Source organism: Armigeres subalbatus, chromosome 2 (assembly GCF_024139115.2).
Source record: "Armigeres subalbatus isolate Guangzhou_Male chromosome 2, GZ_Asu_2, whole genome shotgun sequence".
Taxonomy (NCBI): Eukaryota; Metazoa; Arthropoda; class Insecta; order Diptera; family Culicidae; genus Armigeres; species Armigeres subalbatus.
The window spans coordinates 150,091,407-150,108,549 of record NC_085140.1 but is presented as its reverse complement, the minus strand read 5'-3'; the positions used below and the strand labels follow the sequence as shown (position 1 = coordinate 150,108,549).

The following is a 17,143-nucleotide window of genomic DNA, read 5'->3' as shown; positions in this document are numbered from 1 at the left end:
CATTTCCCCAAAAATTCGTATTGCGATCACGTAGAGAATATCGACGAGAATATCGTGCCAGGACCGTGTCGTGACGCTTGTCCGCCATTACAGACCGATCGAACCAAAGTTTATGGTAGACTCTGGATCGAGCGAGGATCTCACTTGACATAACAAATTTGGTTGACTCCAGCAGGCGGATGGATGACAGAACGGAGAAGGAAGTCCAGGAGCTGGCCCATCACATTGCGGTCATTCAGGTACGGAAACAGACATTTTGACAAGCATCCTTCCAACCAACCAGTTTAGGCTTTGTCTCATTTCCCGAATTAAATTTAATTTTACTTAAAAGTGACAGTTCGAAAATTTAAAAATCACCCGGTCATAAGAATGGCTGCGTACTACCAAATATAGTATATTAACAATATAGTCCACTTCGTAAATCTCCATATATTAGACAACGGACAGCATAATCACACCATCTTGCGTCACAAGAGGTAACAAATTTGAATTACCTTTTTCAAAATTTTATTTTTAATTTCATGTATTAAAATAGTCATGGGATGCTTTCCAGTATATTGTTTCGAAATGTTATAATGAATATAAATAGCATCATACGTTCGAACACCTCTCGGAATGCCTTTTCATTACATTGCTTGCCTTTTGTGACACTGCAGCGCTATTATGCTGTCTGGCGAAATCAGCCAGAGTGGACTATATTGGTAATCTAGTATATTTGGTACTACCCAACAATTCCAATAAGACATCCATCAAGAATGATTTGATATCTGTCATAAGTAGGGCCTTATAACGGAATCCACTTCACAGTGGAAACAAAGTGAAATGAGTAAAACCTTATTATGAATTCCACTTTAGTGAAAAACTGCTATTATGGTTTCCACTTCATCTCTATTCTCCCTTCACAATGTACATGTTATTTACTTCACTTTATGTGCAAACGGTAATAGGTTATCAAATGTGAAGTGATCGTTAGGTGGATTGAATGAGAAAGTTAATGTGGAATCCGTAATAAGGCCCATAATCTTGCCCTGCGAGTATGGTTATTCGATAATCATTGAAGTTTAATTTGAGTTTAATTCTCCAAATCAGACAGAGCCTTTAAGGGGCCCCACACACGCTCCGACGTGTTGTACAACTTTGGCTCCGCCCTCAGGAAATTTGGTTGAATCGGAGTGAAGTCGGATCGACTGTGGGCAAGTTGTACAACTTTCCCACAGACGATCCGACTTCACACCAACTCAACCAAACTTCCTGTGGGCGGAGCCAAAGTTGTATAACACGTCGGAGCGTGTGTGGGACCCCTAATGGAACGTACACACGGTCAAGCAGTTTGACCAACATTGACTCCACCTCTCGTTTATTCAAACATCCATCCAGTCCAGTTCCACATCCAGTTTTACCAACAGCGGCACGAACAATCAATTTATTCGACCAACAATATCACACACGAACGACCGAAGCGCCAACTTGAGCACCAACCATCAAAAAATATATGGGGGTTTGTGCAACTTCACTACAAATGCTCAAACCTGTTCGGCAAACCTTGACTCCACCCCCGACAACTCAAACCAAAATCAAACCGTTTTAATTTTTTCCAACCGAGCCGCCAACTGTCAAATGGTTGTTCGAACAACTTCACACACGTTCGAACAAAGCAGCAACCGAAGCGTTTTCTTGGGGGTGGAGTCAAAGTTCGTCAAACTGCTTGACTGGTGTGTACGTAGCATAATTCATCACACAAACTGACAGGATGGAAAGGGTAGACTTGGGTTATTGGAGAAACAGCACACGTCGGCGGATAGGCAGCATGAAGACAGCTTTAGTTTCGCGCTCCACCCTGGATCACCTAGCATCCAGTTCACAGTTCAAAGCAAACGGTTTTTCTGAGAGCCACTGACTTATTAAAGAGTTCAGTATCAAAGTTTTTATTACATTTCGCGTTAGAAATTGTACTTGGGCGCCAAATCCAATATTTTAGAGATAAAATGTGACACGCAAACAGCAGATTATTAAGCAGTTTTTAATAAATAATGTTAAGAAGAACTTGATCATTCCTGATACTTAACCCTTTCCTTCCCATGGTAGCTGTAGAGCTCCATCAAATTTTGCACCTTCCAACATTCATCGAATTATTTCAACAACAAAAAGCAGCATTTGGCACAACTTTTTGGTTCCATTAGACTGCAAATATAATCAATTTTGAGTAAAATACTAAAACTATTGAAAATAATCAATTAACTATTGATTTACAATCAAAACTTTTTTTCGTTTTCCGCTAATTTAAGCCATGTCAAATAACTTTTGTTCTAGCATTTTTTCCATAGATGATTCCTTCCTACTGAAATCTTTGAAAAAAGTCGTGGGAAAGAGAGGGTTAAAGCGACAAAACTTCTCATCGTGACAAAACTGTATCGTGAATGTGATCGTTTGCTATTAGCTATGAAGACAAGTATATATGAACTGCGCTGCCGTTACCGAGATGGTAACCGATACTCGATCCATGATGTATGCTGTCACTGCTCATCATCATGCCGCTATTGCTGCCGCCTGCACGACGAAGAAGAAAGGTGATGAATTTGTACTTTAATGTACCATCGATCCGGAATCGATATGCTGGTAGTGATTTCCATTACCATGACAGCTGGTCTGTTGCAGTTGAGACTGTGCCAGCTGCTGCTGCTATGGTGACGATGAGGATGAGTGGCGGTGGTGCTACTGTGGCGGAATCTATGATATTTTCAACTAATTGATACTGCTGCTGCAGTCGTGATACAACGACGACGAGGATGATCCCCCAGCATCATGGTACTGCTAGCACATGTGATTGTTCCGATCGCTGTTATACCGCTGCTGATGGGGAGGGGTGTTTTCCTTGACGCGGTTGGTTGTTCTCCTTATTGTCGTGGCGTTAGCAAGGATCAGATGAGGTTGACAATACTCACACCAAATGATAAGCGGTACTATTCCTTCTTCGGCTCGGGATGCCGCGTCTGAACGTAGAGATGCAGCTTCGGATAAATTTCCTCCGAATTGAGAAAAGACGAAGAGTCCACTATCAGCAAGAGCGGTCCGGTTTCACCACGATACCACACGGCGACCACTCATCCACACGGCGGCCAGGCAACATTCGGTTGAACCGCATTGGTCAGCAACATCTGCAAGCTCGAAGGAACATTATTACGCTGCCAAGGTGGGACCTGCAGTGGCAGCTGCATCGACAGCGGCGTGCTTCGTTGGGCACTGGATGCTGGACACCAACTGATGCTGGAAAACATCCGGCCGACCGTTACTGTACTGGCCACCGACATTTCGGCCCCGATAGATCTGGTACAAATGGTTGTCGTATGTGGGACCAGGCTCCCGCATGATTGAACTTAGTTGTTGAACGTGATGGCGTTTGGAACGAAGTTTATCATCAAAGTGGCAGTCGTTGGTTAAACGCTTCAGTTATAACTATTTAGGTTTTCTAGAGAAGAAACAATTAACAGAAAATGTAGACGCTTTAAAATAGTTTGATAGTAATTTGGACAAATAATAAAATTCGGGGATTGCATGCAAGAATTAAAAGGTTATTTTGTTGGTAATGTTCTCTGTACTCACTTGTAAATCGTTGTTTTTACTATGGCACACCTCCATCATTTGGAGCTTTGACGTTGTTGTAGAAGGAAGAGTCCACCAGATGAGCCAAGGGACGGTTCCGTTCATGGTCGATCGTTAACAATCGCTTCAGCAGATCGATTAACTCCCGCCGGTCAGTCTTTTCCGCCAGAAATTGGCAACCTTCGATATCGGTTTCGAGCCTCTTTGCATTTGTTTTTGGTTTCCGTCTCGCGCTCATCCGGCGGTTCAACCTCCAGAAGGGATAAGTGGAATCGACATCTCGGTAGAATAATGTTTTACTGGCACTGTTCGGCATGTGCTTTGTAGGTGGAGAGCCTGCGTCTGCGAAATATACCTGTGAATAGTTAAGGTAAATGTTATAAAGGTTATCTAATAACCTAATTATATGATCGTTAGACGGAATGGATAAATTAATAAAAAATCCGGGCAATGCGGTAACATAGCAATTAAATGGAAAAAAAATATGATAACGGGGAGTTATTGTTGATTTGTATTCTGTCTTCTAATCCAGCGTACACACGGTCAAGCAGTTCGATCAACATTCACTCCACCCCTCGTTTAGTCAAGCATCCATTATGTTCCACCAACAGTGGAACGGACAATCAAATTATTCGACCAACAACATCACACACGAACGACCGAAGCGCCAACGAACACCAACTATCAGAAACACATGGGGTTTGTGCGACTTCCCTAAAAACGCTCTCATGGAACGTACACACTGCAGTTCGACCAACATTGACTCTACCTCTCATTTATCCCATCATCCACCAAGTTTTTCCAACAGTTGCACGAACAATCAATTTATTCGACCAACAACATCACATACGAACGACCGAAGCGCCAACTTGAGCACCAACTATCAAAAATATATGGGGTTTGTGCAACTTCACTACAAATGCTCAAACATGATCGGCGAACCTTGACTCCACCCCGACAACTCAAACCAAAATCAAACCGTTTTAATTTTTTCCAACCGAGCCGCCAACTGTCAAATGGTTGTTCGAACAACTTCACACACGATCAAACAAAGCAGCAACCGAAGCGTTTTCTTGGGGGCGGAGTCAATGTTCGTCAAACTGCTTGACTGGTGTGTACGTTGCATTACGTAAGCATTTTTTGACGTAAACGTGTTGTACCTTCTACCTTCTGGATACTGGGTTCGCCGTAGAGTTGGACGAGCTCGTGGTTCATTCTTCGCCGCCACACATCGTCTTCTTGCACACCGCCAAAGATGGTCCTAAGCACCCGTCTCTCGAATACTCCGAGTGCTTGCAAGTCCTCCTCGAGCATTGTACATGTTTCATGTCCGTAGAGGACAACCGGTCTTATTAGCGTCTTGTACATGACATATTTGGTGCGGTGGCGAATATTTTTCGACCGCAGTTTCTTCTGGAGCCCGTAGTATTTCACGACTAACATTGTTATCAGCCGTTAGCAAGGATCCGAGGTAGATGAATTCCTCGACCACCTCGAAGGTATCCCCGTCTATCGTAACACTGCTTCTCAGACGAGCCCTGTTGCGCTCGGTTCCGCCCACAAGGATGTACTTTGTCTTTGACGCATTCACCACCAGTCCAACTTTTGTTGCTTCACGTTTCAGGCGGGTGTACAGTTCTGCCACCTTTTCAAATGTTCGGCCGACAATGTCCATGTCATCCGCGAAAAAAATAAATTGACTGGATCTGTTGAAAATCATACCCCGGCTGTTACACCCGGCTCTCCGCATGACACCTTCTAGCGCAATGTTGAACAGCAGGCACGAAAGTCCATCACCTTGTCTTAGTCCCCGGCGCGATTCGAACGAACTGGAGTGTTCGCCCGAAATCTTCACACAGTTTTGCACACCATTCACCGTTGCTTTGATCAGTCTGGTCAGCTTCCCAGGGAAGCTGTTCTCGTCCATAATTTTCCATAGCTCTACGCGGTCTATATTGTCGTATGCCGCCTTGAAATCAACGAATAGATGGTGCGTTGGGACCTGGTATTCACGGCATTTTTTAAGGATTTGCCGTACAGTAAAGATCTGGTCCGTAGGCTTTGTAGGCGGCATTAAGGATGGTGATCGCTCGAAAGTTCTCACACTCCAGCGAGGCGACAATTTCTTGTAGATGGGGCATATAACCCCTTTCTTCCACTCCTCTGGTAGCTGTTCAGTTTCCCAGATTCTGACTATCAATTTGTGCAGGCAAGTGGCTAGCTTTTCCGGGCCCATCTTGAGCTCAGCTCCGATATCATCCTTACCAGCTGCTTTTTTGGTCTTTAGCTGTTGGATGGCATCCTTAACTTCCCTCAAGGGGGGGGGGGCTGGTTGGCGTCCATCGTCCGCTGAACTGACGTAGTCATCTCCTCCGCTGCCTTGACTTTCACTGCCCGTACTCTCAGCGCCATTCAAATGTTCCTCGTAGTGCTGTTTCCACCTTTCGATCACCACACGTTCGTCCGTCAAGATGCTCCCATCCTTATCCCGGCACATTTCGGCTCGCGGCACGAATCATCCTGCGGGATGCGTTGAGCTTCTGATAGGACTTGTGTGTTTCTTGAGAACGGCACAGCTGTTCCATCTCCATCTCGCACTCTGCTTCTTCCAGGTGGCGTTTCTTCTACTGAAAAAGGCGGGTCTGCTTCCGCTTCCGCCCGCGTTGCGTCCATCTCCTCCAGAATCTGTCTGCACTCTTCGTCGAACCAATCGTTCCGCCGACTTCGTCCCACATACCCGACATTGTTCTCCGCTGCGTCGTTAATGGCTGCTTTAACTGTACTCTAGCAGTCCTCAAGAGGGCCCCATCGAGCCTCTTCCGGCAACGCTGCCTCGAGATGCTGCGCGTATGCAGTGGCTACATCAGGTTGCTTCAGTCGCTCTAGGTCGTACCGCGGCGGTCGTCGGTACCGAACATTGTTGATGACAGATAGTTTTGGGCGCAGTTTCACCATCACCAGACAGTGGTCAGAGTCGATGTTAGCGCGGCGATATGTCCTGACGTCGATAATGTCGGTGAAGCGCCGTCCATCAATCAGAACGTGGTTGATTTGTGATTCTGTCTGCAGTGGTGATCTCCAGGTGTACCGATACGGGAGGCTGTGTTGGAAGTATGTGCTGCGAATGGCCATATTCTTGGAGGCGGCGAAATCAATTAGTCGTAGGCCGTTTTCGTTCGTCAGCCGGTGTGCGCTGAACTTCCCAATAGTCGGTCTAAACTCCTCCTCTTGGCCAACCTGAGCGTTCAAATCTCCTATGATGATTTTGACGTCGTGGCTTGGCAGCTGTCGTACTCACGTTCCAGCTGCGCGCAGAATGCGTCGTTATCATCATCAGTGCTTCCGGAGTGTGGTCTATGGACGTTGATTATGCTGAAGTTGAAGAACCGGCCTTTGATCTTCAACCTGCACATTCTTTCATTGATCGGCCGCCACCCGATCACGCTGCTTTGCATATCGCCCATCACTATGAAAGCTGTTCCCAGCTCGTGTGTGTTGCCGCAGCTCTGGTAGATGATATGATTACCTCTAAACGTTCCCACCATTGATCCCTTCCAACAAACCGACAAGCTGGAGTGTGAGAACTTTCGAGCGATCACCATCCTTAATGCCGCCTACAAAGTGATTTCCCAGATCATCTTCCGTCATCTGTCAGCATTAGTGAATGAGTTCGTGGGAAGTTATCAAGCCGGCTTCGTTGACGGCCGCTCTACAACGGACCAGATCTTTACTGTACGGCAAATCCTTCAAAAATGCCGTGAATACCAGGTTCCAACGCACCATCTGTTGATTTCAAGGCGGCATACGACAATATAGACCGCGTAGAGCTATGGAAAATTATGGACGAGAACAGCTTCCCTGGGAAGCTGACCAGACTGATCAAAGCAACGGTGGATGGTGTGCAAAACTGTGTGAAGATTTCGGGCGAACACTGTGCCTGTTGTTCAACATTGCGCTAGAAGGTGTCATGCGGAGAGCCGGGTGCCGGGGTACGATTTTCAACAGATTCAGTCAATTTATTTGTTTCGCGGATGACATGGACATTGTCGGCCGAACATTTGCAAAGGTGGCAGAACTGTACACCCGCCTGAAACGTGAAGCAACAAAAGTTGTTGGAAGCAACAAAAGTTGGAATGCGTCAATGACACCCCTAATAAAAAAATCCAAAATAATTACAATAGAAATTATTGTAACCGTACGCTGAAATTAATAGTAATTACGGTTAACTCTATTGTGGCTCACAATAGAATAACATTGAAGAATATTGTTTTCCACCATAAAGCCTATTGTAAATGGCAGTTTTACAATAGAAAATAGGGGTTGATATGTATCTTTACAATAAAAAAATCGATTTTTTCTCGAACAAATTTTTGCCATTACAATTGAATTTATTGTGATTCTATTGCCAACTTTTACTTAAAATAGAATCAAATGTACGTCTATTGAAACAACAATATGGCACTTTAATTGGTATGATATAAAAACAATAGAATGTAATGTTCATAAATAAAATGTATTGTATTTGTATAATGTTTTATTGCAACTCTATTGTATTTTTTATCCGGGAAAGTATATGATTGTAGGCGGAACCGAGCGCGACAGGGCCCGCCTGGGAAGCAGTGTTACGGTAGACGGTGATTCCTTCGATGTGGTCGAGGAATTCGAAGGCGTATCGTCTGGGGAAGTCGGGCCTACTACAGGCTCCAGAAGAAACTGCGGTCAAAAAAGATCCGCCACCGCACCAAATGTGTCATGTACAAGACGCTAATAAGACCGGTTGTCCTCTACGGACATGAAACATGGGCAATGCCCGAGGAGGAATTGCAAACACTCGGAGTATTCGAGAGACGGGTGCTTAGGCCCATCTTTGGCAGCGCGCAAAAAAACGGTGTGTGGCGGCGAAGAATGAACCACGAGCTCGGCCATCTCTACGGCAAACCCAGTATCCAGAAGGTAGCTAAAGCCGGAAGGATACAATGGGCAGGACATGTTGCAAGAATGCCGGACAGCAACCCTGCAAAGATGGTGTTCGCTTCCGATCCGCCAGGTACGAGACGACGTGGAGCGCAGCGAGCGAGATGGGTAGACCAGGTGCAAAACGACTTGGCGAGCGTGGGGCGTATTCGAGGATGGAGAGATGCGGCCTCGAACCGTGTATTGTGGCGTCAAATTGTTGATTCTCTGTTATCTGTTTATGTAGACTAAATAAATGATTCAAGACCGAATTGATGGTTCATTACTTTGACATGTTGAAAGAAAGCATCAGTAAGGCATCGCTGCATTCGTAATGCTGATTTAGAGTATCGTTGTCTGACAGTAGATAAATAAAAGCAACTTCACATCGTTAAAACTGATCTAATGCAATTAGCATTTATCATGCCGAATTGTGATTGATATATGTGCAATATTGTAATGCTTGGTGTTACTTGGGGAAGTAACTCGGATGAATTCAGAAGGGATTGATAAGGAAATTTACGAAAGAAATGTTGAAGGGATTCCCAATGGTACTCCTGAAGGAATTGTCGAAGGAATTCCTTGAGAAATTTCCGATGGAATTCCCGAAGAAATTGCCCGAAAGAATTCCCGGAGGAAATACCGAAAATAATTCCTAAAGGAATTCACGAAGATGTTATCGAGAATGGAGTACCGGAAGGTATTTCCTGAGAAATTTCCGAAAATATTCCCGGAGGTATTTCCGAAGAAATTTCTGGAGGGATTCCCGAAGGAATTCCCGGAGAAATATCCGTAGGCCGAAGAAATCCCCCCGTTCTTCCTTGCCGAAGAAATTCCCGGAAGAACTGCCGAAATAATTCCCGGAGGAATTCCCGAAAATAATTCCTGAAGGAATTCCGGAACATGTTATCGAAGGAATTCCAGAAGATGTTATCGAAGGAATTCCCGGATAAGTGCAGGAAAGGATTTCATGAGGAATTCCCGATGGAATTACAGAAATAAATCTCAAAGGAATTCCCGGATGAATTATCGAAGGAATTCCCGAAGGCATTTTCTAAAGAATTCCCGAAGACGTTTCCGAAGAAATTCCTGGAAGAATTCCCGAAGAGTTTCTGGAGGAATTTCCGGAGAAGTTATCGAAGGGATTCCCGGAGCATTGCCCAAAGGGATTTTCAGTGGAATTCCCGGAGGAAAGGACTTCCCGGTGGAATTCCCTGAGGATGTATTCCCGAAAGAATTTATGGAGGTATTTTCGAAGTAATTCCCGGAAGCATTATCGAAGCAATTCCCTGATAAATATTCGAAGAAATTCTATATAACCAGGGCTGGTAGCGACCGAAGCCACTCAAAATAGTGACTTTAGTGACCAAAGTTGACGAAAAAAAGGACCAAATAGTGACTTTCAGTTGCAAAAAAAGTGACCAATAGTGACTTCCAATTTCAGTTGCAATTTCGATGAGACGAAAACAAGCGTTTTTGGGTCGAGGGAGAATAATTTTTCCGTAATTTGTGGCGGGAAACATCTTTCACTCACAACTTTTATCTCTTAGAACAAACTCAGAAGAATTGTATTACCCTCTCTTTCAACCCCACGGAAATTTTACTCAATATCAGTCAAAAGCAGCACTACACAAAACTATGAGTAGTCTTGCAAGCAAATCATTTTTTTACGTCACTGAGCGAAATATGGTTATCACTCCTAACACCTGGGCCCTGTAGCATAATCAGACTAATAATATTAGCTACAAGTTACAAGTTACAAGTCAAAAATTACAAGTACTTGTAATTTATGTTGCATAAAGTTATTCGCCAACTAATAATATTAGTACTTGTATTATTAGTAAGAAGGAAATGACAAGTCAGTCAGGTTCATTTACCTGTCAAAATTCATCCGACAGTTCACTGTCAATGCGGCGATAAATGATTTTGTTTATGTTTTTCTGAGTTTGTGCATAGAATACTGCGATAGGTATACACGGAACATGAATTTGTTATCCTTCTCTCTTTAATATTCCGTGGCTAAATCCGGTTTCGTGGTATTGGCCTTTTTACAAAGAAAAAGTAATGCGCACTGGAGTGATTTTTTAGGTGGTTTTTATAGGCGGATTTTGGGATTTACATGGGTTTTAATTTGGGCGATTTGTACTTCACTCGAACGTATATACCTTCCATGAAAAATCTAATTTCGCTATACTCGTTTGACGCGTGTTTTTGAAGCGGGTTTCAATTTACGTGTTTTGCTGGACTTATGCGGGATTTTTAGTCCAATAATTGAAATTATTATGAAATTTAGGCAATTTCTTGACAGATAAATCATCTCAAAATTTAAGTTCAAAATACTTACTAATAATAATATCGCATCAAATTGTAATAAAATTTAAGTAGTTTTTCCTTTCTTCTCCATGATTGTTGTCAAAAATAGGGCAAGATACATGGCCCCACCCGAGATAGTTAAATACAACAACCCACATTCGAGTTGAATGAGGTCAACTTTAGGTAAACTAAGTTTAGTAACTAACTCTGCTTCGGGTAACATGTTTTTACGTAGATTACGGCAAACTACATAGTCATTTTACACAAAATTGGGTTATTGGCCCAAAATGCGGTTTTAAGCGAAAACAACCCACTTTTGAGTAGTTAGCATCCCACCATTTGAATACTTAAAGTATTTCTGCTTGCTCCAGAGTTATTTGATAAATTTCACAATTCTCAGTTTTATATTGGAAAGAGAAATTTATTCGTAGTGCATAGTATTTCACGGTATAGTAATTTAAAACACTTTCAATAATAGTTTTTTCTCTGTTAATTCGTTAAAAACAATAAAACGATGTATATTTACTTTGCACAGCTGAAATAATAAAATAAAAGCTACTTGTAAATTAAATTACAGCACCATTCATACTAGTAAAAGAAACTACAAGCCAGCGCTAATAATTTCAACTTGTATTTTTTTTATGCAACAGTTACTTGTAAATTCCACTAATATTATTAGTGCGCTTTACTTGTAATATTAGACTTGTAAATTGATACTTGTAGATTCATTATGCAACAGAAAAATACAAGTTACAAGCTACCCTACTAATATTATTAGTAAAATTTCGATTATGCTACAGGCCCCTGCTTTTCTTCCCAAAAATGATTTCTCGGCGGAAATCTGCGTGAATGGGCATTCTCTTCTCTTGAGAATGAGTGATTGAATTAGCTAATCACCTACTTTAGAAAGATGCAGAGAATTCTACGATTTGTCACTGGTGCCACGGATCATTTAGGTAGAAAACGAAACAAGAATTATGAAGATTCATGTACAACGAGCCTGGGATTGAACGCTCAACCTTCTGCTTGTAACGAGGACCATGCTCTCTGAACTTTTAAATTGTTTTCCTACAAAATCCGACTTGCTGCGTATTTATGAACGATTTTTGCTATGGAATTCGACAGCGCATGAAATCTTCAAAGGAGATCAACTCCTTTCTATGATATCTACTCAATAAATATTTTTTTAAGAGGAAACCTTTCATTACATCTGTCCAATTACAAAAAATTGAGAACAAATTATATTTGCTTGAATTTTTGAGACAAATTTTTATATAGATGACTAATGAGGGATCAAGTCTCCTCAAATTGAGGCAACAATTCAAAATCCAAAAATCCTGAAATTGTGGTGGTATGTTGGCATTATTATCAATGAAGATCAATCAGCATATTTAGGGATTTGTGTTGTGAATTCATTTTGAAATGCATTTAGTCTATTGTGAGAAGTTGTTCAAATTTTGCGTGGCCACTAAACACATTTTTAGGAGGAACAAAACACAGTAAATAATAGAGTAAATAAGGAGGTTTTCAATAAAAAAAAATAACTCGCCACATAACAATCTTTTGTCTAGAGGATCTATTATAAAAATACGGTATAACAATCACTTGTCATAAGACGAGTTTATACAAGTGAAGACATTCCACTAAAAAGCTCAAAATAGTTTTCTTATCAGGTATAACAATACTACTTTAGTTCTTGGTAAAACAAGGGAGAAGCATGTCTCCCGAGGGGTCAAGTCTCCCCACCTTCCCCTACTGTATAAAGATTGAGTTTTAAAAAATAACTTGAAATCGACAGGTCACCTGCTTGCATGACTGTATACCAATTTATAAATTGTGACGTAAAACACCTTCAATTAGCTACTGGTGAAATGACAATAAGAGCAGCGAGTTAAATGGCTGGCGAAGTTTCAGAGCGATCATTTTCCAAGATCCGTAATTTCATTTCTGCCATGAACAAAGCATCATCCGATGGATACATAAAGCTTTTTAAAATAATCTTGATCAATAGTTTCAAAATAGTTGAAAATAGTGACTTTTTGCGAGAAAAAGTGACTTTAGTGACTTGAGGTCGAAAAAAGAGACTTTTTAGTGACTAGACCGAACAAAGTGACCAAGTCACTAAAAAGTGACCCGCTACCAGACAGCTATGTAAACATTTAACTCAGAATGATTGTATCGAATTATTTTCTCGATAATTGTTTAAGGGATTCCTGGAATACCGAAGAAATCAGAATGTAATCTCTAAGAAATTCCTGGAAAACATTTTTGCTGGTTTTGGCTATATTTAGTCAAATAAGTCAATTTGGTAATTTAAAGTTAACTTCAAATAAGCCAAATATCGAAATAATTCCTGGATGTATCGCTGAAGGAAGGAACTCGTGTTGAAATACCAATACCGATAGATTTCCAAGAAATTGCTGGATAAAATTCGGAAAGTATACCCAGAGTTTTTTTTTTTTTTTTTTTTTTTCGAGAGTTGACCAGCTGTAGTCTTAATAGACTGGTATCTCGACTGGGCTCTCCATGTGATACACAATACTAGCAGACGACTCAAGCTATGTTGCTCACTAGGTCACTGCGGCCTGGGTTTGTATTGTGATCATACCGATACATTATTCTTTCTATCTACAGTCTGTCAATTATAAACCGAACAAATAATGGAAGCTCAACATGTACATAGATGTTTTCTGAATAAGTAGTTAACATGTAAATTTAATTATTAGTTACTTGGAGCCGACATTCAATACCTAATAGTAGTCTATGTTGACAACGGGTGGTACTGTTGCCATTTCCAAGTAACAATCTCGAATAAAGATGTAATGATATCATTCTGGTAGGGTAGTTTCAAAATAGATTAATTTAAGTACTATTGTAATAAATGGACACATTGAAGAGCTTCCCTTATTTTAACACGGTTGAGTATCGGATGTTTGTCAATACGTCGTCGAGTTAATTGTTTTGGTCAAGTTCTATTCCCTTTTCTAATATTCAAACCTTTATTATTTATTAAAATAATGAGGTCTAAAATTCAGTTATTCAGATTCAGGGTATACAATATTCAACGCATCATATGGTCTATCCTCATTTCCGTAAGTGGTCAAGTTATTAGTCTTGTAGCAATAATAGTGGTACTAGTTATTCTCTATCTTGTGAGTGCAATGGTCTCAATTAACTATTCTAAACAGAACTCTGTCTCTTATCTTTCTGTCCACCGATGGTCATGTATTTATTTTCGTTTTTTATTTTAAGACGTTTAAGACGAAACACTAAGTCATGTCCCCTATATATCCGCTAATTTTTCTAACTAACCTAATAGAAGGAAGAGAGAAACAGTTTTTTGCGTTGATCCATGCAGCTAGAGAGACTAAAATAAAAAGATTATCGAGAAGATATAATAGATACATTCACTATCTCCAATGCCAAATTAGTAAATCTACAAATTCTACTTTTCACTACTAAAATTCTACTTCAGCTATACGGGTACAAAATGAATTATTGTTAGCTACTACTACAAGTATAAATAGATGTATGCTATTTGGATAAGCGTTTGTTTCAGGGTCTTGTTAGTATTAGAGTTATGTTAGTTAGACCCCTACTGAGCCCTGCCGGCACCTCCAAATTTACCAATAGGCAGTTGTTGTTAGATCGTGCGACACTAACCATTAGTTAACTTGGAGGCATGGTACCTCAAGTGTTTGGTATAACTGTTGACCTTATTTAAGTAAGATGTGATAAAAGTTTCTCTACGGAGCTTATTTTCAAACCATTACCATTAAAATAACGATATTCTTGTGAAAGAGATATAAAAAATGGAAAAATATCCTAATTTTTTAAATTTAGTGTTGAACTTAACCTTTGTTTGAAAAAAGCACTCTATTAAACAACAAAAATAAAAATAAAATAAAAATCTTTTTAAGACACTTGAAATATCAACGTCAAGCCCCTTATCCATGGACAGGGAAAATTCGGAAAGTATACCCAGAGTTATACACGAAAGAATAACTGGAATAACATTGACAGTATATAGTCGAATAAATATAACCATCAATTCGGCAAATTAGGTCAATCAGATATGAGTTCCATTGAAATTTAACTGAAGAAGAATAAATCGAAATGATTCAAAAAATCAAAATTTTTGCAAAAAATTAAATGAGAATAAAAAAAAACTCTATCTACAAAATTGAATAAAAATTAACTTGCCCGGGATCTATCTGTCACAGCTTCCTATCCTTAGTTCCACCAATTTGTATGTGGTCAGCTATTGTAGATAATTTCCTCTCAGCGGCCACTTCCAGTATGTAGGTATTCCATGGCTATTACAATTTCCCCTGAGTATAAATTCTTGACTTGGTCAGCTACGAATAGCCGGAGGTTTGCATTTTCCGGTTGGTAACTGTTTCTGCTGTTCGATAAAGATATACTGTTAGAAAATGAATCGTTAGAAAATTCATTATACATGCTTACATTGGCCAGGGAGAACACGAAGTTCTCACCGGAAAGTGACATGTTTCGCTTCGCTCCGGCCCCGTAGTTCATTGCCAAAAAGGACATCTTGTCTTTTGCTAGTGGGTAATCCGGTGAAAATGGTTCTCGATAGCGATCCAACGGGCCCAATGGTGCGAGGTGCGCAGCGAGCAAAGTGGAAGACGATTTGCGGACCTTCCGCATACTGTGTGGCTGGCGGCGTACAGCTATGGACCGAGCTGAATGGAGACGACTGTTGCGTCCTGCACTGGCCTCTCCGGCTTCAGACTGAATATATAATAAATACTACGTATACTTTTCCGTCGGTTTCAACCTGTGATTTTGTAATCATAACATGGCTCTTCCTGACGAGGCAGTGGCGGATGCCGATGATGTTTGCATGGAAGAAACGGCAAATATGAACATATCAAGCTCTATCTGGAATAAGGGCGAATGTCGCAAGAGAGGATTCTCTTCGCCGACTTCCCCTCTTTTTGATAAAAGTGACAAGCAGTGGATTTCTTTGTGGTTTATCACTACAGCACGATAGAAAACAATGCGAACTTGCATTCTGAGGTGATAAACTGCAAAGAAATCACCTGCTTGTCACTTTTATTTAAAAGAGGGGAAGTCGACGAAGAGAATTCTCTCTTGCGACATTCGCCCTTTTACCAGATAGAGCTTGATATAATTATTATCACTATCCAGATATTATAATTAATCTTCTAAACTTACCTATAGATGAAGAGCATTTTTATTTATGGATCAAATGAAAACCGGATGAAATAAGCCGACATAGAAAAGAAAACTGAACAACAGTATTCGCGCACATTCGCAACTCACTTTCAGCCGCTTGGTGCGGATCTGGAAACCTACATCGCCTGGATGGCGGACTGTGCCGAGGCCACATTGTCGAACGACACAAAGCCGAAGCACTTGGACAGGTTGGTTTGCTTGTCGATGAACACCTTGGCGGACACCACGTTGGCAAACGGGATCTTTGATCTGCTTCCCAGCGGCCGCGGCCACTGTTTGTGCCATCGTAGGATTAGGTAAAGGCGTTGTGATTAATGCTGCCGATGCCGCTGAGCCAAACTGGGGCAGTGCGGCGTACGGCGTCAGAGTGGTGTCATCGGTTCCTGCGGTCTACAGTGAGGTCGCTGCGTTGGTAATGGATGCGGTAGGCGTTTGGGAGGGACGGTTTGCGTTATTACCGCCAGCGTAACAAGATTCTGCATCGGGCTCAACAGTCTGCAGAAACTGTGACGCCAGCGAGATAGCTTCCTCCGCCAGGAACGGTATCTACTGCTTCGGTGGATTCGGATGGTGACCGGTGGCGTTACCGATTGCGTGATCGGCTGGTTGATGCCGTCTGATTCTGCTTCTGTTTATGGTTCGTCTGCTTCTGCTGCATTAAACTGCAAGGCGAGCAAGTTGGTTTGTGGTTTCAGTTTCGGATGGTGCAACGGGTGCAACCGAACAAGCGTCTCGATGTTGTGCAGCGCATCCTGGACCTTGAACAGTTTTCTCCGTTATAACACTAAATCGCGACCGAATCGGCGAGACAAAATTTTCGTGAAGTTTACCGGTTATCTCACCGCACAGCAAAAATGGAACGTCAAACTACGGCGACAGGGTGGTAGGGCGGTAGAGCATCCGACGCATCCGATGAAAAACAAAAACAACAAACGACAAAAACCGAACCTGGCGAATAAATTTGTTTTCACTAATACAATCGCACAAAAGAGCATTGACAGAAAAACGATAAGGTATGCAGAATCCGAGTATGAGAAAATAAGGGGGCCCGAGT

At 41.6% G+C, this 17,143-nt stretch overlaps 1 protein-coding gene across 3 annotated transcripts; it reads right to left on the bottom strand.

Annotated features, from left to right (window-relative positions):
• Nucleotides 1-2,296: 2,296 nt before the first annotated feature.
• On the bottom strand, nt 2,297-17,142 carry LOC134215264 (homeodomain-interacting protein kinase 2-like). Of its 3 annotated transcripts, none has more exons than XM_062694487.1 (3): nt 4,768-4,953; nt 3,601-3,955; nt 2,297-3,466 (listed from the first exon to the last, which is right to left on the bottom strand). In XM_062694487.1, the coding sequence occupies exons 1-2, from the start codon at nt 4,912-4,914 to the stop codon at nt 3,620-3,622; spliced, it is 483 nt and encodes a 160-aa protein (XP_062550471.1). In that variant the 5' UTR covers nt 4,915-4,953; the 3' UTR covers nt 2,297-3,466; nt 3,601-3,619. The 3 variants fall into 3 exon arrangements, 2 of the variants coding, with proteins under 2 accessions (XP_062550471.1, XP_062550469.1); XR_009980091.1 differs by having other exon boundaries at nt 2,298-3,466; nt 4,761-4,861; XM_062694485.1 differs by lacking the exon at nt 4,768-4,953 and adding an exon at nt 16,177-17,142 and having other exon boundaries at nt 2,299-3,466.
• Nucleotide 17,143: the final 1 nt, after the last annotated feature.